General features: G+C 47.0%; 3 protein-coding genes across 7 annotated transcripts in view; all 3 read right to left on the bottom strand.

Annotated features, from left to right (window-relative positions):
• Nucleotides 1-25,306, bottom strand: part of LOC128757673 (major histocompatibility complex class I-related gene protein-like) — a 57,586-nt gene that overhangs the window by 28,267 nt on the left and 4,013 nt on the right. The window contains exons 5-9 of one of the 4 annotated variants that reach the window (XM_053863150.1): nucleotides 25,113-25,220; nucleotides 25,002-25,019; nucleotides 24,832-24,891; nucleotides 24,261-24,317; nucleotides 23,713-24,097 (exon numbers count right to left, since the gene is read on the bottom strand). The exons of 1 other annotated variant lie outside the window; for it this stretch is intronic. In XM_053863150.1, coding sequence (XP_053719125.1) covers nucleotides 24,262-24,317; nucleotides 24,832-24,891; nucleotides 25,002-25,019; nucleotides 25,113-25,220 — 242 coding nt within the window. In that variant the 3' untranslated portion in view covers nucleotides 23,713-24,097; nucleotide 24,261. Of the gene's footprint in view, nucleotides 1-13,854; nucleotides 13,995-14,529; nucleotides 14,809-15,747; nucleotides 16,015-16,685; nucleotides 16,804-23,712; nucleotides 24,098-24,260; nucleotides 24,318-24,831; nucleotides 24,892-25,001; nucleotides 25,020-25,112; nucleotides 25,221-25,306 lie in introns of those variants that run through there. 2 more of the 4 variants (XM_053863151.1, XM_053863149.1) reach the window with 2 other exon arrangements.
• On the bottom strand, nucleotides 577-7,208 carry LOC128757671 (antigen peptide transporter 2-like). Of its 2 annotated transcripts, XM_053863143.1 has the most exons (11): nucleotides 6,670-7,208; nucleotides 5,536-5,650; nucleotides 4,958-5,088; nucleotides 4,684-4,889; nucleotides 2,679-2,876; nucleotides 2,469-2,597; nucleotides 2,183-2,371; nucleotides 1,941-2,114; nucleotides 1,392-1,551; nucleotides 1,187-1,323; nucleotides 577-1,097 (listed from the first exon to the last, which is right to left on the bottom strand). In XM_053863143.1, the coding sequence occupies exons 1-11, from the start codon at nucleotides 7,181-7,183 to the stop codon at nucleotides 726-728; spliced, it is 2,325 nt and encodes a 774-aa protein (XP_053719118.1). In that variant the 5' UTR covers nucleotides 7,184-7,208; the 3' UTR covers nucleotides 577-725. The 2 variants fall into 2 exon arrangements, with proteins under 2 accessions (XP_053719118.1, XP_053719119.1); XM_053863144.1 differs by lacking the exon at nucleotides 2,183-2,371.
• LOC128757677 (class I histocompatibility antigen, F10 alpha chain-like) overlaps nucleotides 11,651-25,306 on the bottom strand; it is a 69,920-nt gene continuing 56,264 nt past the window's right edge. The window contains exons 7-8 of the mRNA XM_053863156.1: nucleotides 12,383-12,442; nucleotides 11,651-12,030 (exon numbers count right to left, since the gene is read on the bottom strand). Coding sequence (XP_053719131.1) covers nucleotides 12,026-12,030; nucleotides 12,383-12,442 — 65 coding nt within the window. The 3' untranslated portion in view covers nucleotides 11,651-12,025. The remainder of the gene's footprint in view (nucleotides 12,031-12,382; nucleotides 12,443-25,306) is intronic.

Genomic DNA, 25,306 nt, shown 5'->3' with positions numbered 1-25,306 from the left:
GACTGTTGTTCATCTATTTATTTAATTTGAAACAGCTTCATTAAACTAGGTTAATAATTCGTTATATTATTTTGATGTCTAAGACAATTTACATTTTAGAATTTCTTGTCCATCATATTCTGTGGTTCATATTGAAAGTATGTTTCTGTTATGATATTAGATTTTCAACTTCTTTGTTTAATGATCATATAAAATAATAATGTGATATTTTTTCTGTCATTATTTTAATTTCTTTTTTTTTCTTCTAAAGTAGAAATTATTTTCAAATTTTCATAAGCTTATTTTCTTTCACACAGTGTATCAGACAGTTAATAAAGAAAAGCAAACGCCAAGGTTTCGAGAAACAGACCAAGTAAAGAGCCATATATAGAAAACGAACCTTCTTGGTGGAGGTTTTCCTCTCAGCTGCATTTTAGGTCCACTAGATGGCGCTCTAGGATTTCCTTTCTTTTGTTGACAAGAGATCACATGACCAAGCACAGACACTGCCTAACAGCAGGGGTCGCTGTTGGTCTGATATTAAAATAAACTAAATAATTAAGATTATTCAAACAAAAACGTATGTGATGGAAAATTGAGCTTAAGTGGCCCTTTATTGGTTGAATATATACAATCGTGAAACTTAAAAAAACAGCTCAGACAAATAATTTTCCTTCGCTTCAAGATATAAAGTGCAGTAATGAGTAATATAATAAATAATATGTAATAAGCTGCCAAAACACCAACTACTGAGCAGGAGCCACAGAAGAAATGTGTTTGAGCGTGTCACCACCATCACAGGTGGAGGAGGGGGCATCACAGGTGGAGGAGGAGCCATCACAGGTGGAGGAGGGGGCATCACAGGTGGAGGAGGAGCCATCACAGATGGAGGAGGGTCCCTCACAGATGGGGGAAGAGCCATCACCTTTGTGAGCGAAAGGTTTCTCTCTCAGTCTGAAATAGTTTCCCTTCAAGTCCATCAGCTCCTGGTGAGTTCCTCGCTCCTGAACTCTGCCCTCGTGGATCAGCAGGATCTGATGCGCTTTCTCGATGGTCTTCAGCCTGTGAGCCACCACCAGCAGCGTTTGGTCGGACCAGCTCCACAGGGCCTGCTGGATCTGGACACAGCAGGTTGTCATGGTCGATGCTCTCGCCCCTCCCGCACCTGCCTGACCCGCCCACTTCCATCAGCTTCAAAGTTCAGTACCTTGTTTTCTCCCTCAGCATCCAGTGCGCTGGTGATCTCATCCAGAACTAGGACCTTCGGTTGTCGGACCAGAGCGCGTGCGATGGCGATCAGCTGCCTCTCGCTCTGCGACAGTCGCCCTCCTCCTTCACCCACCTCTGAGGAGAACACCTGGTTTAAGGGTGTGGCGTTGCCATGGAAACAAGGGCGAGCCAACGCTGCTCACCGGTGTCGTAGCCCTTCTCCAGACGTGAGATGAAGTCGTGGGCAGCAGCTTCTGAAGCCGCTCTTTCTATCTCCTGGAAGGAACAGTCAGGAAGTCCGTAGGCGATGTTGTCCCTGATGGAGCCTGAGAAGAGGACTGGCTGCTGGCTGACCACTGAGATCTGACACACACGCACACACAGATGTTGGACTTCAAAACACAAACAACTGAGCACCACATGAGACGTGAGCATCCTCCACCTTCACCTGTCTTCATCATGAAGCTCATCTTCCTCTCCAACATTCCTGCTACATCACTCTCTCTCCTCTCCACGTGTCCAAACATCTGTCCTCCCTAACTGTGTCTCCTAACTTCTCCACACGCCCCTCTGATCCGCAGCTTTCCAGTCGCTTCCAGTATCTTCATCGCTGACTCTCCTCACTCTGACTCCAGTCTTTCTAAAGCCAACATCATGGCAGGTCTCACTACTGTCCTACAGAGCTTCTCTTTCACTCCAGCTGCTGCGTGAGGAAGATGGATGGACCGATGGATGGATGTATGGATGGTTACCTTCTTGTGTAGAAAGTTGTGCTCATAAGATCTCAGGGGAATGTTGTCCAAGAGGATTTCTCCTTCCTGAGGTTCATACAGTCGCTCCATCAGACGTCCACACGTGCTCTTCCCGTGACCCGACAGTCCCACAAGTGCGGTTATCTCTCCAGGCTTCAGCTCCAGGGAGAAGTTCTGGAAGCACATGGACCACATGAGGGTCTGAAGACGGAGCGGGAGCTGACAGCAGCCAGGTATTTTACATGTAGAACTCTTTTGTCGGGGCACGCCGGGTAGGAAAAGTTGAGGTTGCGGAAGCTAACGTGTCCTGTCAGCTGCTCCGGGGCCAGTGTTCCTTCCATGCTGATCTGAGGTTCACGGTCCAGAAGCTCAAACACTTTCCGAGCAGCAGCCACAGAGTTCAGCGTGTCACCGTAGGCCATGGTCAGACGCTGGAGGAGGACATTGGGTGGCTCTGGTCTCAGTCCCATCAGGATTCTTGTCCTGCCAGCTCACAAACATGGAGGAAAAGAGTGGCGCGTGACGTACCCGGATGCTTTCTCCCAGTTGGGACTGGTAAAGGATGAAGGACACCAGGCTGCCCGTGGTCATCTGCTGCCCCTGGATGAAGGATCTGCCGCAGTACAACATCAGGACCTGCATGCTGAAACCTGTCAGCTGCACATGCAGGCAAACACAAGCGCACCGTGAACACAAGTGGCAGTGTGGGAACCACCTGAGTCATGACTGGACTCTCACCCTCCGTACGAGTTTGTAAAGGGCTGTGACCGTGTCTCTGTGTGTCTTCAGAGTTTGCTTTCTCTTGAGATGCTGCTTGTAGCGCTGGTGCTCATGTCTGTGCGCGTTGAAGCTGCGCACCATGCCGACGCCTGAAATGACCTCATTGACCGCTTCATTGGTGACTGCCATGGAGTCCTGCAGCTTCAGGTTCAGTCGCTGAGAGGAGGAACAGAATGTGAGTGGAATGTGAGACAAACAATGGAGCCTGTGACTCCACAGCATCATTTCCTGTTGCATCTCCTGAGCTGAATAGAGCTGTGGACCCTCGTCCTGTCACGGGTCGCCACTTGTGTTGTGTTAGTCAGGGTTAGTTTCTGCTTCTGTTCCTTTGAACCTTCCTTTGATTTAATATGTTTATTTCCAGTTTTATTTTGGTGAGGTGAGTCTGGCCTTCCTGTGTGCACCTGGTCTGTCTTGTCTCCCACTCATCCTTTCATTCGTTGCGCCTTCCAAGTCATCGTCTCATCTTGCCTCGTCAAGTAACAAGTCTGGTCGAGTCTTGTCTATTCAAACCATCGACTCGTCCCACCCTGTCAAGTCTCCATGTCAACTTGACTGCAAGTCAAGTCAATTTGAGTCCCAGCTCGCCAAATAATCGTCTTGTCAAGTCTCCACGTCAAGTCAAGTCGAGTGATCGACTCGTCCCACCCTGTCAAGTCAACCCGATCCCATGTCAAGTCAAGTCTAGTGACATCTCGCCATGACATTGTCTTGTCCTGTTTTGTCAAGTCTCCACGTCAAGTCAATTAACAGTATGGTCGGGTCTCATCTCATCTAGTCAACTATCCATGTCAGGTCACCTTACCCGCAAGTCAAGTCAAGTCAATTCGAGTCCCATCTCGCCAAGTCATCTGTTGAACGGTTACCATGGCGACCCAAGCCTGTGACAGAAAGAAGGGTATGTCATCTTGTCATGTCATGTCAAGTCTCCACGTCAAGTCAAGTAACAGTGTGGTTGAGTCAAGTCAATGACTCGTCCCACCCTGTCAAGTCAACTTGATGCCATGTCAAGTCAAGTCAGGTCCCACCTCGCCATGTCATCGTCAGTCAAGTGACAGTATGGTCGAGTCCCATCTCTTCTAGTCAAGTCATCAATTCGTCCCACCCAGTCAAGACTCCATGTCAAGACAAATTGACTCCATGTCAAGTTGAGTCCCATTCCGCCAAGTCATTGTCTCTCCCTGTCAAGTCAAGTACTTGTCTGGTCATGTCCCTAGAAATCTAGTGAAGTCTTAGACTCATCCCAACCTGTCAAGTTTCCATGTCAAGTCAAGTATCATCTCGGCAAGTCATTGTCTCCTCTAGACGGAGACATTGTCTCCTCTTACCGTATCAAGTCTCCATGTCAAGTCAAGTAACCTTTGGTTTGAGTCCCATGTCCTGAAGTCATCGTCTCGTCATTCCCGTCTAGTCACATCTCCAAGTCCAGCAATGTAACTGTCTAGTCGAGTCCCATCTTGCCATGTCATCATTTGGCCCTACCCCATCAAGTCAAGTCGGTCAGGAGGGTGGCACTTGGTGTCATCACGCCTGGATCGGAGCGTCTCATGGGGAGCTGATTTTCCATCTGGTTTGATGGAGGATCTTATTTTGAAGGCATGTGTTACCATGGCGACCCAAGCGTGTGAAAGGACAGAGGGGATGATACGTGGTTGGTGTGATGCTGCTGCTAATAAAGTTACGTGGTTGTCAGCATCAGCAGAAATAACTCCAAAGCAGGGAACTGATCTCAGTGACTTCTGCTGTGTTTGCTGCATTGATAGTTCACTATTTCACGTCTCTGTTTTCAAACATCAGTTCTTTCCCATAGAAGCTCCTCAGAGAATGACCGGTGGTTTAGAGGTGACCTGGATCCAGCGACTCCAGATGGCAGTGTACGAGTCGGGGAGCCGCTTCCTCGGTTCCTCTGGAAGGTTTCCAGGAGAACAGCCATGAGGCTCCACACCACAGTGGGCTACTGTACCTGGTAATGCGTGTCATGGAGGCTCTGGATCAGACTGGTGAGAGGAGTCTCCAGCAACACCAGAAGCGTGAGCTTCCAGGACAGCTGCATCATGAGGAAGATCATCAACATGGTTTTGATGAAGGTCCTCAGCAGCAGATTGACGTTGAGACCAACAGTCTTTCCCAACATGGCGGCGTCCTGCGCCAGACGGCTGGTGATTTCACCTGTTGCAGAGAGCCAAGCGGGGTTTGGACAAAGTGCCATCAGGGTTTCTGGGTGTCGGGACACTGACCTGTCTTTGTGGTCTCGAAAAAGCCCACCTCTTGTCTTGTCAAAGCCTGGAACAGCTTGACTTTTATTCTGCAGGTAAAGGAAACGTTGGCCGCCCGCATGATTCCTCTTCGGCAGCCGGCGCTCGCAGAACTAGAAGAGGTCACATGGTGAGTTTCTGCTCAGGCTTCTGACAGACAGTGGTGTTAGTGAGCGGCTAACCAAGATGCTAGTCAGGTGATCAGGTGTGGAAAATACCCGGCGAGGAAAGGTCAAAGCCCTCGGCCCCACTGGATCGACAGGAAACTAGAATCTAACTGAGGACGATGAGAGTTCGCCACCTGCCTCCTTCTTTCTGCCGCTGCTGATCCACCTCCCATTCCTCCTCATGACTTCTGCGCCTTAGCTCCGCCTCCAAAAGCTGCCATTGGTTAAGCAGCAGTCAACACACCTTGAGGCTTCACTGACCGAGACTTGGATCAAGAGAGGCTTGCTCTGAACAAAATGGCGACCTTGCTATCCCTTGTTCCTCCAAGTGGTGTATCGTTTCCATCCCAAGTGTCACCATGAATGAGACTGGACTCAGTTTGGATGAGTTACCTTCCCACAGAGTAGAGGCCCATGAAGGTCAGAGCGGTGAAGAAGTCCCTCTGCTGCTCTTCATCCCGCAGGGTGTCAATGACTTTCCCGGTGTAGAACGGAATGAACATCTCACCTGAGCAGAGCAGCAGATGATGAAGAAGCCGAGCAAGATGGAGTCATGTCATCAATGAAACACCCTCTCAGTTGAACCACGCCACATGAGGGTCAGACATCAGAGAACATGAGAAGGTGTTTCACCTGACTTCCATCTAAAACTGCCAAGGAATAAACCCATAAGAAGCAGAGTGGAATGGAAAAGAGAAAGAGAGCGGTTTGTTCAATTGCATCATGACAGTGAGTCACGTTTACTATTGTTGTGTGTCACCCAGATCATAATGTTCATACATGGAAGGTTGGTCCAGTTATGTTCTTCTGTAATAAAAAATAACATATTGTTAATAATAATAATTTTAAAAAAATTATATATATATGGATATATAATATGTATATGTTTTTATAAAATATTTTTGCGTTATTTTTAAATAAAAATAAAATACAAATTAATAAAATTATATATATATATATATATATATATATATATATATATATATATATAAAAAGTGCTGTCAGTCGATTAAAAAAATTAATCGAATTCATTATAAGATTTTGTAATTAATTAATCTAATTAATCGCATTTTTATGTCATATCTGCTAAAGGTCTCCTGATAAAGAATTTGAGTTCTAGGATATAAAAAAATTGTAGTGCATGACTACTCAATTGAATACAGTAAGAAGAGAAGATTTGAAATCCAATGTTTTATTGGTCAACTGTGCTCCAGAAATAAAGGTCAAGCACATCAAAGCACAAACCAGTTAGGCCAGGTGTATTGTTAAAAAATGTAAAACAAATACAGCAATACAGTTAAATAAATAAAATAAGGCTGTTTTCAAAAATAAAAATTAAATTAAATTAAATTAAATTAAAAAAAAAAAAAATATATATATATATATATATATATATATATATATATATATATATATATATATATATATATATATATATATATATATATATATATATATATATATATATATATATATATATATATATATATATATATATAACTCAGCAGAGCAGAGTTGGCTACTCACAGAGCTCAGCCAGGCTCAGGAAGACCAACCCTCCGAGCAGCAGCAGAGCGTCGGGTCTGATGAGTCGCAGGACTCTCAGGAGCACAACTCGTCTCCTCTGCTTCCCCTCCTTCCCTCCTCCATCGCCGCCGTTCGCGTCCAGGAGCGTCGCTTCCCAGAAGAACGTAGCCGCCAGCGACGCGCCGGTGTTCAGCAGCCAGCACTGCGCATCCGCCCATGACGCACAGCGACTCGCCGTGTCCCACAGCGCGATGGTCCCGGTCTCGAACAGCGCTGGCAGGACACTGTGCGTCAGCACCAACCTGTTCAGAACCGCTCTGTAGTTCCCCGGACAGAACCGGAGAAGGATCCACAGAGTGAGGCAGCGCGCTACGGAGGTGAACCAGAGACGCAACACGTGCTCCGCAACACTGCGAGGCTCCGCACAGCCAGCTGCGGAAAACAAAGAGAAATCAGCGGCAAGAGCGACGGAGAAGGCCGCGAGGAGACGGAGGATTGAAGCGACCCGGCCCATCGCTCTTCATTCCGAGTGTTGTGGTTTGGGGTCATGTAAAATAATCTTCCGGGGTCCTTCCAGGAACGACCCTCCCCCGCGCTGCTTTTACTTTCGGTTCCGTTTCCCGATCAGAACCAGCAGCTCTCGTTTGTGTCGTTTACAGTCACAACTGCTACTGCTACTACTACTACCACCAGTACCACTACATTTACTACGACTATACTCGAAAATCAGAGGTGGAAACTGATGATCACTGCTGCTTCTTTCACCGACACTGGTGAAGAACTTTTTAATGCAGCCATGTCCAAAGTCCGGCCCGGGGGCCAAATGCGACCCGTGGACTAATTTAATCCGGCCCGCAGCCTCCGTCATAAAATCAATAATGTCTGGCCCGCACATAGACTTATTACATTGAGCAGCAGTACTGCCACCAGCATATGAAGTAGCTTACACACTAAATGCTGTTACTCATTTACCCACTAGAGGGCAGCAGCACTCACTGCGTGTGACGCTTTAGCCCCAATTTTCAAAAATGGCGGGCAATTCAATGATTGGTGGAAATTGTACTATTTCTTCATTGAAATACGCAACAACTGTGTCTGCCTCATTTGCCAAGAGACAGTGGCTGTTTTTAAAGAGTTCAATGTCAAGCGACATCACCAAACGAGACACGCTGTATGACAAGGTTACAGGGAAGGAACGCAGCGAGAAATTGAAGCAACTTGAAGCTAGTTTAATCTGACAGCAGCAGTATTTCGCAAGAGCCCGAGAGTCAATGAGAATGCCACAAAGGCTGGTTACCAGGTAGCAGCACTGATCACAAAGCATTGCAAACCTTTCACTGAACATTGAACTGCCATGGTGATATATTTCACGTTTCAAGGGTAATTTGCACTCAAGAGTACAATTACTTCTGTTTAAGAAAAAAAAAAGTCAAGTGAATATTCAGCTGCATATGATATGCATGTTTCAAATGAAAATGAATTATAATAAAAAAGCAAATGTGAAACACATAATGGTCTTTGTTGAAATATATTGTTGTTGTACGTAAAGAACGTCAGCCAAGGTCGCCCCCCCCCCACACTTTTACCACACCAAATCTGCCCCCCTTTGCAAAAAGTTTGGACGCCCCTGTTTTAATGCTTTAATTATAATTACAGGGAACAAAACATGGATTTGCAACAGGAGAAAGTGTTGTATTTGTTTCAGTTTTCGCTCCTAACTTTGGAACAAGTGAGCTCCAGGACCAGGCGGCGCCATGTTTGAGTGACTGGACGCCAAACTGACGGTGAATTTGGGGTGTTGCAGCCAAAGTGGATTTGAAGTTTGACAGGAAAAAAGTGCAGTAGTATATAGATTGTTGATGAAGAAACACAACAAGCAGTTTTTGCTGCTTCTTTTCTAACACATCTATCGACTCCTTCCTGTTGACACTGACAGGTGCGCTGCTGTTCTGCCCTTTAACTGAACCACCCGAACCATCATTTCCCTCCTGGAGTCCAGACCGGATCAGAACCAGAGCCACTTCTGACAATGTTCTTCTTATTATTCTTTCAACCACATGAATCCTTTAAGTCTCAAAGTGACAAATATCTATTCATAAATAGTGAAATATTAACTGTCGTGTTTTGGGTGCAAGAATGATCCACGGAGCAGGAGTCCAAGTCTCTTAGTTCTTCTTATGGAAGGCTTCACTTTGCACATGTGCAGAGCCCACACACTGGTCCTTACGGTACCATCATCATCATCATCATCATCATCATCATCCTCATCATCATCCTCATCATCATCATCATCCTCATCATCATCATCATCATCATCATCATCTTCATCATCATCATCATCATCATCATCATAACCAAGTGCTGCAATGAACATTCAAGTTGTCTCCAGAAAACCAAACTCCTGTTGTGTATCATGGCAGTGAGAGATGTGCTCCTCTGTCCTGAGTGTGAGAAGAACTTGTGAGTCACACTTGAATATTTTTCAAGTCACTACATTCAGTCGCAGGAGGATGTTGTGCTACTGACTCATCCAGCTGCTTTGTTTGGTCTGGTTGCCACGGTGATGTGGGGGAACTAACCTGAGCCTCTTGGATCTGCTGGCTCACACAGGTCTGCTGGGCCTGTCTTCCCCTCTCCAGCCCCTTCATCAGGATGGGAACTCTGCCATGAATATTTCAGCATGTGACCCAAGGCTGCTGGGTTTCTTCTTGATTTGAGCCTCTGTCGCCCCCACTTGACCTGGAGGGATCCAGCCCAGTGAACCGAAGCTGTTGAAGCTCCCAACAAATGGGGTCGATGTTCCTCACCAGCACCTGACACCTGCTCTCGAACCTCTCTCTGTCAAGTGAACACTGGGACTGGAACTGCCTCACTATTGCCACCAGAGGGCGCCCGCGAACCTTTTCCTTTTGTTTCTATGTGCGTAATGTTATGTAATAACCAATTCAATTGTCATATTAAACATCATATTCTGATGATAAATCATTTCCGTGCTTGAGATTTTCTCTGGTTTCTGCCTCAGAAGTGTATCTCACACAAAGATGAACCTGTCTGAGTGGTTTAGTTGATCAAGCGTTTCCTGCTCGCTGTCACTTGTCATGGAACTTTGGCTCTTTGTTGCCAGGAGCGACCAGATGCTCCACCCCTGCTTCTGCGATGAGCGGCAGGAGAGCCAGGCCTCCGCTGGCCTCATGCCCACCCAGTGCCAGAGCTGGCAGGAGGAAGTGAAGGAGAGAAACAGGTCAGGAAGGTGAAAGAAAGCAGAGCTGTTTGTCTCTACACACACAGAATCCAAACCTCAGCATCGACTGCAGACACTCATCTGTGCTCATGTTTGCTTTGTGTTGGGCGTCGCAGCTGCCATCACCAGAGGGGGGCGCTCTAACCTGATTCCAGAAGAGAAGGGACTGGGGCTGGTTTACTAAGGAGGCCTGCTCAGACATCTGCACTGGTGAGGTCAAGAAAGACATGAGTTTTTGCTGCGTGAGCTAAAAAGTACAGCATCCAAGCACCAGCAACTTGTGACTGACGCTCTCAGTTACTGCTGTGAAGAACCAATCACAGCAGCAAGTCAGACAGGAAGCAAGTCCAGGTGCTGGACGTGGACGAAGAGCTCCAAAGAAGAGAAGAAAAAACATCTAAATATCTTTGATGTATTCATGAGGATTTTTCTTTATTTTTTCCAAATGTTCAGACAATGTAACAGAGAAACTTCCTTCTTCTTCATATTTCAGCAGCATCTGCAGCTTATTTGATCGCACATCGACTGACTGCTCTGCTGTGGCTGGGAGGAAAACAGAGTTCTTTGCTGCTGCATGTTAGTTTCAGCTCAATATAAGAATATCTCATGAGACCTGTTCACTCCAGAGAGTGATAATCCACAGCCAAGTGTGTTTCCTCATAACTGGTGTCCAGATCTGGTGCCAGATGAAGCCTGAAGCCTGAGGCTGGTTCAACATCACACTCTGGTTTGACTCTGAGGCCTCACTGCTGAGAGCTGCAGGACACTTGGGGGAACCATCCATCAACTTCCACTAACATCCAGACAGATGTGAACATGGAGAGAGAGCTTCATACACATGTGTCAAAGTCAGGCTCTGGGGCCACATACGGCCCTCAGTGAGGTCTGTCAATGTCCCAGCTGCACTGCAACAGATGAAGCTCCATGTGAGAATCACAGTTGGAAACACAATGAACCACTGTATCACACAGCTGCTGCAGAAGGAGATGACAAATTAAATGACAGGTAGAAACTCAACTCTTCCTCATTGTTACCATTTAAACCTCATCTGATCCAAACGCCACCTCACCTGTTGATCTGGTTACAACCAGAGCTGACTTGGTTCAGTCCAGTTCAGGATCAGGAAACCAGGCTGGTGACTTGTCCCAGGCTCCACTTTCAGTTCACTGTGTTTTCAGTTTAACCAACGAGAGTCATGAATTTTCCAAGATTTTCTTTCAAATGTTTCAAACCATTTAACACAGAGAAATTGAAAGGATAATTCTAGGGTCAAAAATGAAATAGAAAAGTAAATATTACCTACACTAACTATATTTCAATGATCAGAATGACACTTTCCCCTGAGAGATAGAGAGATTTTAAGGAAAAACAACAACAACAAAATCCCATGTTCTCTCTTCTTCCAAACAGCTGTCTTGTCTTGTGTGACCTGAAGTGACCCCAACACTCTCTGAGGGCCTCCAGTCTCCTCCTCACATATTCACATCAGCGTGAATGAGCTGCTGCTTCTGTGTTGCCATGTGTCGGCTTCATATTTGGCTCAGTGTCCCTGAAACAGGTCCGTGTGGAGCTCGCAGGGACAAGAAGCTCCGCCTCTTTCGCTCCCTTTTCTTGACGTGTATGTTTCAGTGATGAATGTAATTCAAGTCTTTGGTGACTCGTTCACTCAGACGTGTCCTTCACATGAACAGCATCCTCAAAGTCTCTTCACAGAAAGGAGGGATTCAAGACTCAGTCAGATTTTGGGGTGAGTTTATTGAAGCGTCACACAAGCGGCTGAAGCTTCAGTGCAAAAGAAAACAGGAGAGAAAACCCAAATATTCCTCAAATATACACTGTTGTTCACCTGAAAACCATGAAACATAAACCATCAAGAGACAATAAAAATAACCCAGCGCTGATTTAGAGATGAAATCATTTCCAAAGCTACAAAGCCACATTCATTCATGAAGCCACGATTCTAAATGAGGGTCCACGACCTCTGACCCTCTTCCCCAGCTGAAGCTCGGCTCAAGTTCACTGCTGCACGACAAGAATCCAAACCCCTGGAGCTGAGTTGATCACAGATGGAGGGTCCAGGTGATGGATCAGGGAGGGTGATGTCATCCAAGTGACTCACTCTGGGAAGGAAGAGAGAGAATCTGGACTGAACAACTGAAGGAAGCAGAGGAAACAGTCTTGTTGTTCATGGGTGAAATGTTCCTGCTCCAGTATCACATGACCTTCACTCAGCTGGAGAAGAAGTCACCATGAATGAAGGGAAGACTTCCTCACCACACACCTCACTCACCCTGACCTCCATCTTGGGGAGACACCAGTCGCTCTCTCACCTCCTCTCTGCTCATTCTGAGCATCACTGCCATCTCAGTCAACACCTGCTGACCTCAGCAGTTGTGTGTCTCTCACTCACACGTCACAAGATGAAGGTCCTGACTGAAGCTGAAGCTCAAAGGTCCACAAGAGCTCACTTACCTGGAGCAGGAGGGCGTGTCTCCGGCTTCAGCGGCAGATCCTCCTCAGAGGTGTTGTTGGCTGAAACAAGAGAGTTGATCTGAGCTCACAGCCTGATCACACAGGAACCATCACTGCAGTCAAGGAGGATCAGTGGATGGTGGTGATGACAGTGAAGCAGCTGTACTTACAAGATGGAGGAGCTTTGGCTGGAATGAGAAGAACAACAGGCTGGTTACTGTCAGGAACATGACAGGACTCACAAGACTGGTGAAGGTTCCAGCAACTTCAGCACTGTTCTGGTGGAGCTCCATTATTTTCCCGCCTACTCTGGTTCTCTGGAGGCGGAGCTAGTGGTTTATTATTGTCATTTATCGTCAATTTACACAATTGCACTATTTCTTTCCTTTTTGCTTTTGAAACACCATGGAAACATCTGAGCTCTTCACATGCTGAAGCTGACAACATAAATAACGTGTTCGCTGGCACTTTAATGTGAATATTCTCTGCTGTTTTAGAGTTCGCTATGAATCCTGTGGTAAATTAACGTATCTGGCATCATCATTTGTTGATGGCCCTGTAGCTCCGCCTCCAGAGAATTTCAGTAGCCAAGAAAATAATTTACTTAAGTTGATGCTTCACTAACAGCCAAGTTTGAATTTGTGAAGGTTTCCCACCTGGTGATTCCAAACATCAAACCCTGAGGCCAACAAAGGAAGAGAGAAGTTCCAAGAACACCTTGACAGTGTGATCGCCCCCTGCTGTCCATTCAAACTGCTGTGATCTTTCCCTCCCATCTTTGTGTTCCAGTGTCTTGTTGTGTCTCTCTATGATGCTCCAATAAACTCATCTGTGTGTGACTCCTCACCAGTTCTTCTTCTTCTGTAGACGAAGAACCCAGCAACCATCAGACCAAGTGCGACCACAGCTGCCACCACAGCTCCGATGATGAGCCCCAGGTTCAGGTCGGGCACTACTGGAGACACTACACCTGGAGACAAAACAGCATCACCACGGCAGAGTGTGGCTTCACACAGGTCACAAGGTGAAAGACTTTGGCCATGAAGGTTGAAACAATGTGGGAGGCTCAGTCCAGATCCAGGTTTCTGATCAAGTCTGTGATGAAAGCAACACACTCCAACAGCTGGACAACATTCATCTTCAGTCACACAACACACTTGGAGAAGGTGCTGGGACACTAAGAAGACCCCCTAAATGAGGAGGTGGAACTGGTCCTGAGCTAGAATGAGAAAGTCCTGCTGCTCTCCAGACTCAGCTCTTCACTTCTACGGTGAGACCATGTGACCTGTTGAGAACAAAGATGGAGGAACCTTACTGTTGGTGCAGATGTTCTCTTTCCTCAGCGGGGTCACCACATCCCCCATCACACCAGCCAGCTGGAACACACAGCTGTAGTTTCCCCAGTCCACGGACGGGTCCGACAGTCTGAGCTCGGCCGTCATCTGGAAGGTTCCGTCAGGGTTGGGAAGAACCTCTCCCATGTCCACGTCTTCGTGAAGCTCCTCTCCGTCTTTGGTCCAGAACAACACGGCTCTTGCGGGGTAGAAACCTGTGGCGTGGCAGACGATTGGAGAGGTGGGCTCCTTCTGGAGGAGAGCCACTCTTGGAAGCTCTGGTGAAGACAGAAGATCCAGGCTCAGATGAGTTCTCTACACCAGTGACACCAGGACCTTCTTCATATTGTTGCTGAGTCATGATATGAAGATTCTCTGCCTCACAATCTTGTGGACTGAAGTTGTGTGTCAGTGTGTGAAAAGTGCTGCACTGAGGTGTGAAGTCAGACGGTGATGGAGAGTGCTGTGTTGTGCTGCTTCAGTGGCTCTGAAAGTGGGTCTCAGTCTGGTCAGAAACCCATGAGTGAAGAAACATCTCCAGAGAGTCACATGTCAACATTCAGTGACGACTGAAGACAAGAAAAGAAAGTCATGCAGCAGTGATCTGAAGGAGGAAAGTCCAGACTGAGGTGGAGTCAGAGAGACAAAGTCTTTGCTTCCCATTGTCAAACACTGGTCCCAGCCAGCAAGGGGAACAGGCTCCCGCAGCAGTCCATCACGGACACACACAGACAGGAAGGCAGTCACAAGCACATTCATGTTTGGAGAGTCAGGAGAGGAAGAGGCAGTGAAGCCTCAGGTCATGTGACCTACCTGTTCTCAGCAGGCGGCTCTTGCCGTAGTTCAGATGCTTCTTCAGCCACTCAGGGAAGATCTGGGTCAGGTAGTTCTGCCAATATTTGTTATAACCCTCATCACTGTCCCACTCCTGTTTGGTGATGACAGCCTGTGGCTTTGCAGCGATCCATGTCAGAGTCTTCAGGTCGAACGCGATGAAGTCTTCTCCATCATAAGCATCCTGATAATAACCTCTGACCAGTCCGGTCTCATCGTCCCACTCAGAGCCAAACATCCTCTGAACTGTGTGAACCCCTGAGAGAGAAGAGCAGCAGAGTGAGAGCTGTTCACTCTTAAAGTGACGCCCCACAAAAAAGCGCAATATTGTCCATATTGACATTTCAGATCTTTTGTGTGTTGCTGAGAGTGTGTGAACATGTGTGTGTGTGTGTCATCATTTGTGTATTTGTACACGCATGGCTGAGTGCTTTAGTGTGTACATGAGTGTGTGGTGATGGATCTGTGTGAGCAGGTGTGTGTCTGGACGTGTGTCTTCATGTGTTCACTCATCTGTGTGTCGACTTCCGCAGGTGTGTGTGTGTCCTCGTGTGTCTCTCTCCAGTGTCTGAATCAGACTTGTGTGTTTCTATGTGGATGAACTATTGTCAGGACGTGTGTGACCCAAACTCTCCAGGTGAAGTGGTGAACAAGTGTTTGAGTGACTTGAGTCCAAAACAGGACCTGAGTTGAAAAGCCTGATGTTTCAGTGGGAATCTTGCGCTTCAGTCAGGAGCCACAGAAAGTGTGAATCAAGAGCGTCATGTGAAGAAGAAGCTGAAGGTCCTGGACTCTCAGAAGTGAGAGCAGACAGATCCTCCTCTGACAAGCTCGATCACAGCTGATGTTTCATCTGTCACCTCCAGCTCACCTCTGATTCCAGCTGCACCAACTCTCCAGCTGCTCTTTCCTGCTTTAGAAAGCTCCAGCTGTCCTCACAGACTTTAGACTGGAGACCAAACTGTGGCCCCACCAGCACCACTTCAGAAGAGAAACCATCTGAAGAGAGTGAAGGAGAGGCTAAGCCTCAACTGGAGGATTAAAACTCCAAAATAACTAGGTTCTAGTCTGGTTCATGTGTTTTGGATGGTTAGGTTTAGGAGGAGAGGCTGGGGAAAGGGTGATGGCCAGGAGAGGTCCTCACAAAACATCAAAGCATACACTGTGTGATAGTGAAATAGAAAGATAAATTCAAACCTCCAGTTTGGTTGAATTGTGATTTCAGAACTTCAATGTCGTCCTTCAAGACCTGGTGCAGAATAATACAATAATCTCTGTGTCTCACTAAATAACTTGGATCATCAGCGATGACTTGCTTCATCCAGTCCTGTTTGGGCTCAATTCTCCTGCTGTTGCTGTCGTAGTGAAGGATCTGAACTTCATCCACTAAACCAACAGCCATGAACTCAGGGAGGTTTGGAACTCCAGATGATAGTGTGAATAAATAATTGAGTGAATGAAACGCTGTGGAAAACAAGAGACAACATGTCAAATCCTCCAGGAGTCACAGCCAAAGCATTTCTCTGCTGACATGATGACGTCATCGTCCGTCTGAACACCACCGAGTGTTTATCACCGTCAGTGACGTCACCTTCAAGGACTGAGAGTCAACTGGAGCTAAATCCACAGTCAGACACAGCAACACATCTGATGTGAAGGAAACACCAACACTCTCCAGTCTGTTAATATGGAAATGAACAATGATATATTGACAAACACACATCCAGGCTTGGCCACAGCCACCCCTATAAATCTGCTGGCCACCCCACGGGCCACCCCAGCCTCCAGTCGCATAAAGTGTCAGTTATGCATTTCTTGATGATAATGATTCATCCCAAATGATGTGCATTTAACGCACGGCCAGGCAAGCCGCTCTTTCTGATATTTTTCTACTGTTTTTGTACTACAACTACAACTGTTTACTACAACTATATTATGTTGTAATTATAGCTTTTAGTTTAGGTGTACCACCCCAAGATTTTACCACTGAAAACACCACACAGCACATCATCGACGCTTCACTTCCTTCATGCTTGACTTTCTCCTCCTGACTTCCTTCCAACATCGACACATCAAGCGGCTCCAGAGAAGCAGACCAACATTGACATGATGAAGCGACTTTGTTGCGCATTTACCTGCAGCAGCAGCGTGGATCTCCAGGAGGAACAGAAGAACCAAAAGTCTCATCTTGACCCGATGATTCGGAGACAAACGTCTCCGGCAGCGGATGAAGGTCGAAGCTCCGACAGAGAATGAAGAGTCTGACAGGAGCCGATGACGCTTCACCCTCGGCTCGTCTCCGCCTCCTGAAGTCACAATCGAAAGTAAAATTAGAACCAACGCCGGACTATTTTTGTACATTTAAACTTGACACCAATGAAAAGTAATGTTGTTTACATCACAGACTGAACACGATTGACTTCAGAATGATCACATTTAAACAAAAACGTCAGACGTATTGTCAGTGTGGTTCCGTCTATTCTTTTCCAAAACACACTTTGTTATGAAAGTCGAGCATGTAGTTGACACGTGTCTTGCGATGCAAGACAAATATCCAGTTATTCCTGTCAGATCACCCACTCTCTTAGCTGAAGCTACAGTAAGGCCAGGAGAAGAGATGTCCAATGAAGCGGCCGACAGTGGTTCAAATGGGTCCACATAGCCCTTCCAACACCACCTGCAAACTCCATCTTGGAATTAGCCTCCTGACCAGAGGCCTAATGCGGCGAGCACCAAGGAGGAACCTTTTAATAACCGGATGACTCCTTACAGAGACCTGGCCAAAACCTCGGTGTCCTGCCGAAATGGCAGCGGCAAAAACATTCAAGGTAGAACCCACCCGACCCTTGTCCAAAAGCTGCTGAAGGAAGGACAGAGCTTCAGTAACAGAGCAGCTGGACGGCGAAAGCTCTCTCGCTGTGCACCAGCTAGAAAATACACCCCACTTGGAGGTGAAAAGTTTATTAGTTGCCGGGGCACGAGCACTCTGCACCGTGTGAATTACTGCATCTGACAGTCCCATGTCAGCAGTCTCACCCTTTCAGCAACCGAACCGTGGCCACGTTGCGTGAGCTAGAGCTTCCACCCCGAGAGTAGGGTTGTGCAACGCCGTAGGTTGTACCACAGTGGAGCCTTGGTGTTCTCTTTTGACGCAAACAGGTCCGCTACTGGGACACCGAAGCGAGCCCAAACCGCCTCTGCCACGTGTGGGTCTAGACCCCACTCTTCCGCCAACACGTTTCCTCTGGACATTCTGTCCGCGTTCACGTTCAACACTCCGGGAATGTGACGCGCTCTCAGAGACAGCAGATGAGACGACGCCCGTGTCAAAATGCAAGCTGTCACTCTGTGTAGAGAGGGAGCTCTCACTCCTCCCTGGCGGTTGATATAAGCAACCGTCGTGGAATTGTCCGACCTGACCATCACATGATGACCCGCCAGACATGGTGCAAAGTGCTTCAACACTTTCTCCACCGCCATTAGCTCCAACTGATTTATGTGCGTCGTGGGATCCAACCATCGTCCTCCTACGCGCTCTTCTCCCAGCGCGCTGGGGACGTATCCGTGAAGACGTGCAGGCATCGCTGGACGCAGCCCATACGGACACCCTCGAGAAGACGACTGCTGGAGTCCCAGTAAATCAGATCCTGCCGGGCTTGGGTCGGAAGGATCAGCCACTTTGATCTGTCTGTCACCGGGTCGAGACTGAGACAAGCGAACCAGTGTTGAAGCCATCTCTTACACAGCAGACCCAGTCTGACCACTGAATGTGCTGCTGACATGAGACCTAACAAGGTCATCACCTCGCTTGCCCTCATCCTCTGAGCTCTTCCTGCTGCCACAACTGCGTGCAGTAGTTTTGATAATCTCTCGTCTGACAACCGCGATGGAGCGAGTGTCGAGGAGGATCCCCAGATACTGAGCGCTCTTCCTCGCTCTCCTGATCTGATGAAGGGATGGGACTCACATTACTACTCCTACTACATGCTATCTCGACAACAGTTTGGTTCATCTTCTTTCGTGTAGTGATGCAGGAGAAGCACAGAGATGTATCAGCTGTGAATCTGACGAAGGGGGACAACAAAAGACGCGCTCAGAGTTAAGCTCACGAGGCGGGGAAAACAGAAAGCGCTGGGTAGTGGATCTAACTCTCACGTACACGAGGAACAACTCTAACACAGGGAAACTTCAAGTGGGTTTAGCCAAATGATACCCACACGCGCACAATAGCGGATCACAACAATAGAAAACGAAGGAACAATAAGAACTAAGGAGGTGGCTGAGAAAATCTTCAAGCACACACGTAAATCTTTAGAAAACAGGGCAACGAGGAAAGCGAAGAATTGAAGGAGTTTTACCATGTGTTGAGAATCAACCCTCTGGCCACGCAAATTGGGGCTCCAGTATACAGTGGCACCTCGGTTCTTGGCCACAATCCGTTCCAGAAGGCCGTTCGAGAAGCGAATTGTTCGAAATCTGAATGGATTTTTACCATTGCAATGAATGTAAAAAGAGCTAATGCGTTCCAAGCCTTAAAATAGTCTTTTGTAGGAGTGAATGTCGAGTGTCTGCTGCAGGTGGCTGTTCCTCTATGTGTGTGGCCGCTGCATGTGGGAGGGGTTGCCGAGTGAGTGACGTCTCTCCAGAAGGGAAGAGGTGCCCGGTGCGTGTCCAGCTCTGAATGTGCGCTTCTGTGCAGTTTGGCTGTGACAAAGTCATCAACCAAGTCACGCTCTGTCCCAGACTCGCCTCATCCCTGTCCCAGCTCCAGCCCACAACAGGACATCAAACCCTGGAGTGAGCGCTCCAGCACCTCCCCTGTGACACTCTACCACGGTCCAGTGTGGAGACAGGAAAGATTTTACACCTCAATATGAAGAAAAAACAGTCAGTAAATGGAGCTAACGGGACACGTCTGCGTACAGAGGCTGCGTTATACACAATAACAAAGCGCTTTTTATTACTCTTTTATGGACGACCAGAACATTTTACTGATGATGACGGAGAATCGAGGAAGAAGTGATCTACGAGCAGAAACACAACAAGCTGTTTTTGCTGCTTCTTTTCTAACACATCTATCGACTCCTCCCTGTTGACACTGACAGGTGCGCTGCTGTTCTGCCCTTTAACTGAACCACCCGAACCATCATTTCCCTCCTGGTCCCAAGAGTCCAGACCGGATCAGAACCAGAGCCACTTCTGACAATGTTCTTATTATGATTCTTTCAACCACACGAATCCTTAAGTCTTAAAGTGACAAACATCTATTCATAAATAGTAAACAGATGGAGTCGATGTTCCTCACCAGCACCTGACACCTGCTCTCGAACCTCTCTCTGTCAAGTGAACACTGGGATTGGAACTGCCTCACTATTGCCACCAGAGGGCGCCCGCGAACCTTTTCCTTTTGTTTCTGTGTGTAATGTTATGTAATAACCAATTCAATTGTCATATTAAACATCATATTCTGATGATAAATGATTTCCGTGCTTGAGATTTTCTCTGGTTTCTGCCTCAGAAGTGCATTTCACTCACAGATGAACCTGTCTGAGTGGTTTAGTTGATCAAGCGTTTCCTGCTCGCCGTCACTTGTCATGGAACTTTGGCACTTTGTGGCCAGGAGCCACCAGATGCTCCACCTCTGCTTCTGTGATGAGCGGCAGGTGAGCCAGGCCTCCGCTGGCCTCATGCCCACCCAGTGCCAGAGCTGGCAGGAGGAAGTGAAGGAGAGAAACAGCATCCAAACACCAGCGACTCATGACTGACACACTCAGTTACTGCTGTGAAGAACCAATCACAGCAGTTTTCTTAGCTGATAGGGAACGGACCAAACCTGGGCTATTTTGAGTACACATGATGGAGAAGGTCACTGTTTTCTTTAGTGATTTTGAGGGTGCTGTGTCCAGATGCAGGTCAGCAGGGAGACTGCTGAAAGAATGAAGACGGGAGAGTCAAACAGGGACGTTTACTATGGAACAGGATGTGGCACATTTACTGTGTGGAAGAGCATAACATTTAGAATTGTGCAACAGATAATTCCAGACATGTCCAAGATGTTGTGATGTTTACCAAACATGCCATGTTTGCTAATAAAATAGTCGACATGCATTGAAGAGAACTGAATACAGTCATTCCAAGAATTTAGAACCTTTCACAAAGTAAAGATGAAGAACAGCCATTGAGCTGGACACATGTTGTGGACAATATCAGCGTCTAGTGTGCTTTGGACGACACATTCTCCATAGTGTCGCTCCCAGGTTCCAGTGGCATGGAGCTGACTCCTCAGTCACCTGAAGAGACCTGAGCTCATGAAGGTCCTCCTGGTCTCACTCAGGTCCCCTCCACTTCCACCACATCAAAACAGAAAGGCAGAGTTACTGTTTGAATCAGAGTTGTAGGGGATGACACACTGTAATTCTGAACAATATTAATTTTACAGAGTTCACACATGAAGCCACCCTTCTGCGGCTGGACCTCACACGCAGTCACCTTGGTCTCGACCACAAAAACAGGGCGGCTTTCTATAAAGAAATGGAAGGTCTAGCAACAGAAAAAGCTGGGAAACCTGATGACCACCAGCAAAAGGGCAAAAGACAGGTCCAAACAAGATGGAAAGAGGAAATGACAGGCACTAAAGTTATACAGAAAACTTCTGTCACCAAACTCCACTTGTTCTCTTGTCAGTCTGAAATGGCTCCTGAAGTCTGTGGAACTGTATAAGGAGACGACGTCCTCCACAAAAGAAATGACTTTTGCAACTGACCTGGGGACATTATGGAGAGTCAGTTACAACCTACGGGTTGTTTCATGTCGATGAATATATATAAACAGTGTTATCTTCAGAATGAAGGAAATTCATGTGAAGAAATATATCAGACACTGGTATATTTATTGTACATTTCAAAATTAACATTTCACACAAACAAATTCATAACTTTTTTAATCAGAGTGAATTGGAGTTTTTTTTGGCGTGAAGCTCCTCCCTGCTCGCCGGTGCCGGTGGTCAGACACCACTTGGCGAATATGAGCAAAATACAATCAAAAACAATCAAAATTCATATGGTTCTATTTATTTAATCCAGAGGCAGAGTAGAGCCTTCATACTGTATATATTTTGTTTGAATGAATGAATGTTTAAATGCGTGGAAGTTTCAGATCCACAGCTGATACAACTGTTGCTTATCTTGCATAAGTATATTGCAAGGAGATGAACAAAACTGTAGACACTTAGCTTGTCGTGAGGGAAAGAATCATGACAAAAATATGTTAGTTTTTTTAATACATCAGGGTCAGCTGAGTCAAACAGCTGCCCAGGAGACTCCTGCATCTCAAAGTGTTACTGTGGCAACAGCTCCTTGGTTCATCCATCTCTGTTAACCATTATTTGGCCCAAGTGTTTTTATAAAGTTATTTTTCGACAAATAGATTTTTACCAAGCAATTTGTTAAGTCATTCGTTGTCATGGCTACTACAGGCGAATGAGCTGGGGGCGTGGCTTTGGACACCATGTTTCAAAATCCTGGCTAAAAGCCTGCTCGTGACATGTTTTCTGAGGCTCCCACTTGGTGTCCTCACTGTCACCTTCATGTTTCACAGGTTCCATAAAACGTGGTCACCAATGAAGCCACAGGCAGAATTCTGACTCCACCTCTGTGTTTTCCTTTTCTGACTCATCTGATCCAAACGTCACCTCACCGGTCCATCTGGTTACAGCTGACTTAGTAAAGTCACCGTGGAGTCTATAAATAGCCAACAAAGGTTTTCTCAGCCAGACGAGGTCAAACTAGGTCGATGACTGAGCTCAGCAGGAGCACGACTGACTAACAAGGCCTGCTCTGACATGCTCCCCTGCTGAGGCAAAGCTATGAAGAGTCTGGACCATGTGACCTAACAAGTACAGCATCCAAACACCAGCCACTCATGACTGACGCTGTGAACCAGTCCAACCAGTTTTGTTCCTCCAACTGTTTGTTCTGATGAAGCTATCATTTATCAGACCAAACACTTCCAAACCTCCAGCAACACAACAAAGATGGCTTCATTTGTGAGGTTTCTACTTTCAGAATCAGAATCAACTTTATTGCCATGGTCAGTGGGGAGGGGATCCCACCAACTAGGAAAGTGCTTTGGATTAAAGTGCTGACATGAATAAAATAAATTTAAAAAAAATTGTCCCTGGAGGTGGCACTGTTGTACCAGACGGTGATAGAGGAGGTGAGGATGGACTGGATGATGGCCGTGTAGAACTCCACCAGCAACTTCGTCGGCAGTCGTAGTTTTCGTAGCTGCCTCAGGAAGAACATTCTCTGCTGGGCCTTTCTGATGAGGGACCTGATGGTTGGCTCCCATTTGAGGTCCTCAGTGATGGTGGTTCCTAGGAAGCAGAAGGAGTCTACAATAGGAATGGATAAACCAGCCAACATGAGAGGGGACAGAGAAACTGTGACTTACCTGAAGTCTATGACCATCTCCACTGTCTTCTGAGCGTTGAGCTCCAGGTTGTTGTTGCTGCACCAAGACACCAGCCGCTCCACCTCCCTCCTGTAAGCCGACTCATCTCCATCTGAGATGAGCCCGATGATGGTGGTGTCATCCGCAAACTTGATCAGCTTCACGGACTCGTGGCTGGAGGTGCAGCAGTTAGTGTACAGAGAGAAGAGCCATGGAGAGAGAACACAGCCAATGTTGAGGGTCCGAGTGTCGGAGACAGTCGTCCCCAGCCGCACACGCTGACTTCGGCTGGTCAGGAAGTCTGTAATCCATCTACAGAGGGAGTCAGGCACGTCCAGCTGGCGAAGCTTGTCTTCAAGCAGAGCTGGAAGTTTGACCTCATATGATGGCTTGTGTGGACGTTCCACCAGTGGTGGGCACCGTCTCCCACACCTTCTAAGGGTCTAAGGTCAAGGGATGAGCGGGAGATTCAAGTCCAAAGTGGGAGTTGTTCTTTAGCACTTTGTAGTTGAACTCTATTGAACTATTTATTTTACTTTCTTGGGGTTCAATGTACCACCTTTCATCATCAATAAAATAATCAATAACTTTTGAAAGTTTACAAAATGTTTGTGGGAGCAGACGACAGTGAGTGTGTTTCACTCTGACGTGTCCTTCACGTGAACAACATCCTCAGAGTGTCTTCACAGAAAGGAGGGATTCAAGACTCGGTCAGATTTTGGGGTGAGTTTATTGAAGCGTCACACAAGCGGCTGAAGCTTCAGTGCAAAAGAAAACAGGAGAGAAAACCCAAATATTCCCCAAATATACACTGTTGTTCACATGAAAACCATGAAACATAAACCATCAAGAGACAATAAAAATAACCCAGCGCTGATTTACAGATGAAATCATTTCCAAAGCTACAAACCCACATTCATTCATGAAGCCACGATTCTAAATGAGGGTCCACGACCTCTGACCCTCTTCCCCAGCTGAAGCTCGGCTCAAGTTCACTGCTGCACGACAAGAATCCAAACCCCTGGAGCTGAGTTGATCACAGATGGAGGGTCCAGGTGATGGATCAGGGAGGGTGATGTCATCCATGTGACTCACTCTGGGAAGGAAGAGAGAGAATCTGGACTGAACAACTGGAGGAAGCAGAGGAAACAGTCTTGTTGTTCATGGGTGAAATGTTCCTGCTCCAGCATCACATGACCTTCACTCAGCTGGAGAAGAAGTCACCATGAATGAAGGGAAGACTTCCTCACCACACACACCTCACTCACCCTGACCTCCATCTTGAGGAGACACCAGTTCCTCAGAAGAAGTGGAAGCTGAAACAGAGGAAACAATGTGAGCTTCTCACTCTCAATTGCAATGGCTTCCAGAAACTGAGGAGAAAAAACAGTCTTCTCTGTTAGAGTCATTCTGTGTGTTGTGCACGGTGGATGAGTGGTGTGACTGCTCGTATGCGACGTGACGTGATGTATGTGCGTGTTGACGTAAGAAAGTGTGAAGGAAGCATGAGGAGCACACTAGTTTCTGACCGTGCTATCGTTATTTGTTGTTTGGAATGCCGCAGTTGTTTTGTTATCAGCAGATGAAGGATCCAATAAATCTTATCAAAAGGAATAACTGGATATTTTCTCATCACGGAAGACACGCGTCAGCTACAGGCTCTACTTCCATAACAAGTGTGTTTGGGAAAGGAATTGACGGAACCACAGTTACATTCTCTTCACAGTCAACACCTGCTGACCTCAGCAGTTGTGTGTCTCTCACTCACACGTCACAAGATGAAGGTCCTGACTGAAGCTGAAGCTCAAAGGTCCACGAGAGCTCACTTACCTGGAGCAGGAGGGCGTGTGTCTGGCTTCATTGGCAGATCCTCCTCAGGGGTGTTGTTGGCTGAAACAAGAGAGTTGATCTGAGCTCACAGCCTGATCACACAGGAACCATCACTGCAGTCAAGGAGGATCAGTGGATGGTGGTGATGAAAGTGAAGCAGCTGTACTTACAAGATGGAGGAGCTTTGGCTGGAATGAGAAGAACAACAGGCTGGTTACTGTCAGGAACATGACAGGATTCACGAGACAATAATCGCTGAGCATCTGTGTGTGACTCCTCACCAGTTCTTCTTCTTCTGTAGACGAAGAACCCAGCAACCATCAGACCAAGTACGACCACAGCTGCCACCACAGCTCCGACGATGAGCCCCAGGTTCAGGTCGGGCTCTCCTGGAGACACGATGACAAAACAGCATCACCACGTCAGAGTGTGGCTTCACACAGGTCACAAGGTGAAAGACTTTGGACATGAAGGT

The sequence above is a fragment of the Synchiropus splendidus genome, chromosome 4 (genome assembly GCF_027744825.2).
Source record: "Synchiropus splendidus isolate RoL2022-P1 chromosome 4, RoL_Sspl_1.0, whole genome shotgun sequence".
Classification (NCBI taxonomy): domain Eukaryota; kingdom Metazoa; phylum Chordata; class Actinopteri; order Syngnathiformes; family Callionymidae; genus Synchiropus; species Synchiropus splendidus.
Note: the sequence above shows the minus strand (reverse complement) of the source record. Positions and strands in the feature narration are given on the sequence as shown.

Bases quoted from the DNA above. Each gene is read 5' to 3' on its own strand.
- LOC128757671 (XM_053863143.1), bottom strand. From the start codon at position 7,183: ATGGGCCGGGTCGCTTCAATCCTCCGTCTCCTCGCGGCCTTCTCCGTC. The intron at 4,890-4,957 runs GTCAGTGTCCCG...TCTCTGCAACAG, and splicing joins TTTCGAGACCACAAAGACAG to GTGAAATCACCAGCCGTCTG. The intron at 2,877-4,683 runs GTACAGTAGCCC...TCCTCCTCTCAG, and splicing joins TCCATGACACGCATTACCAG to CGACTGAACCTGAAGCTGCA.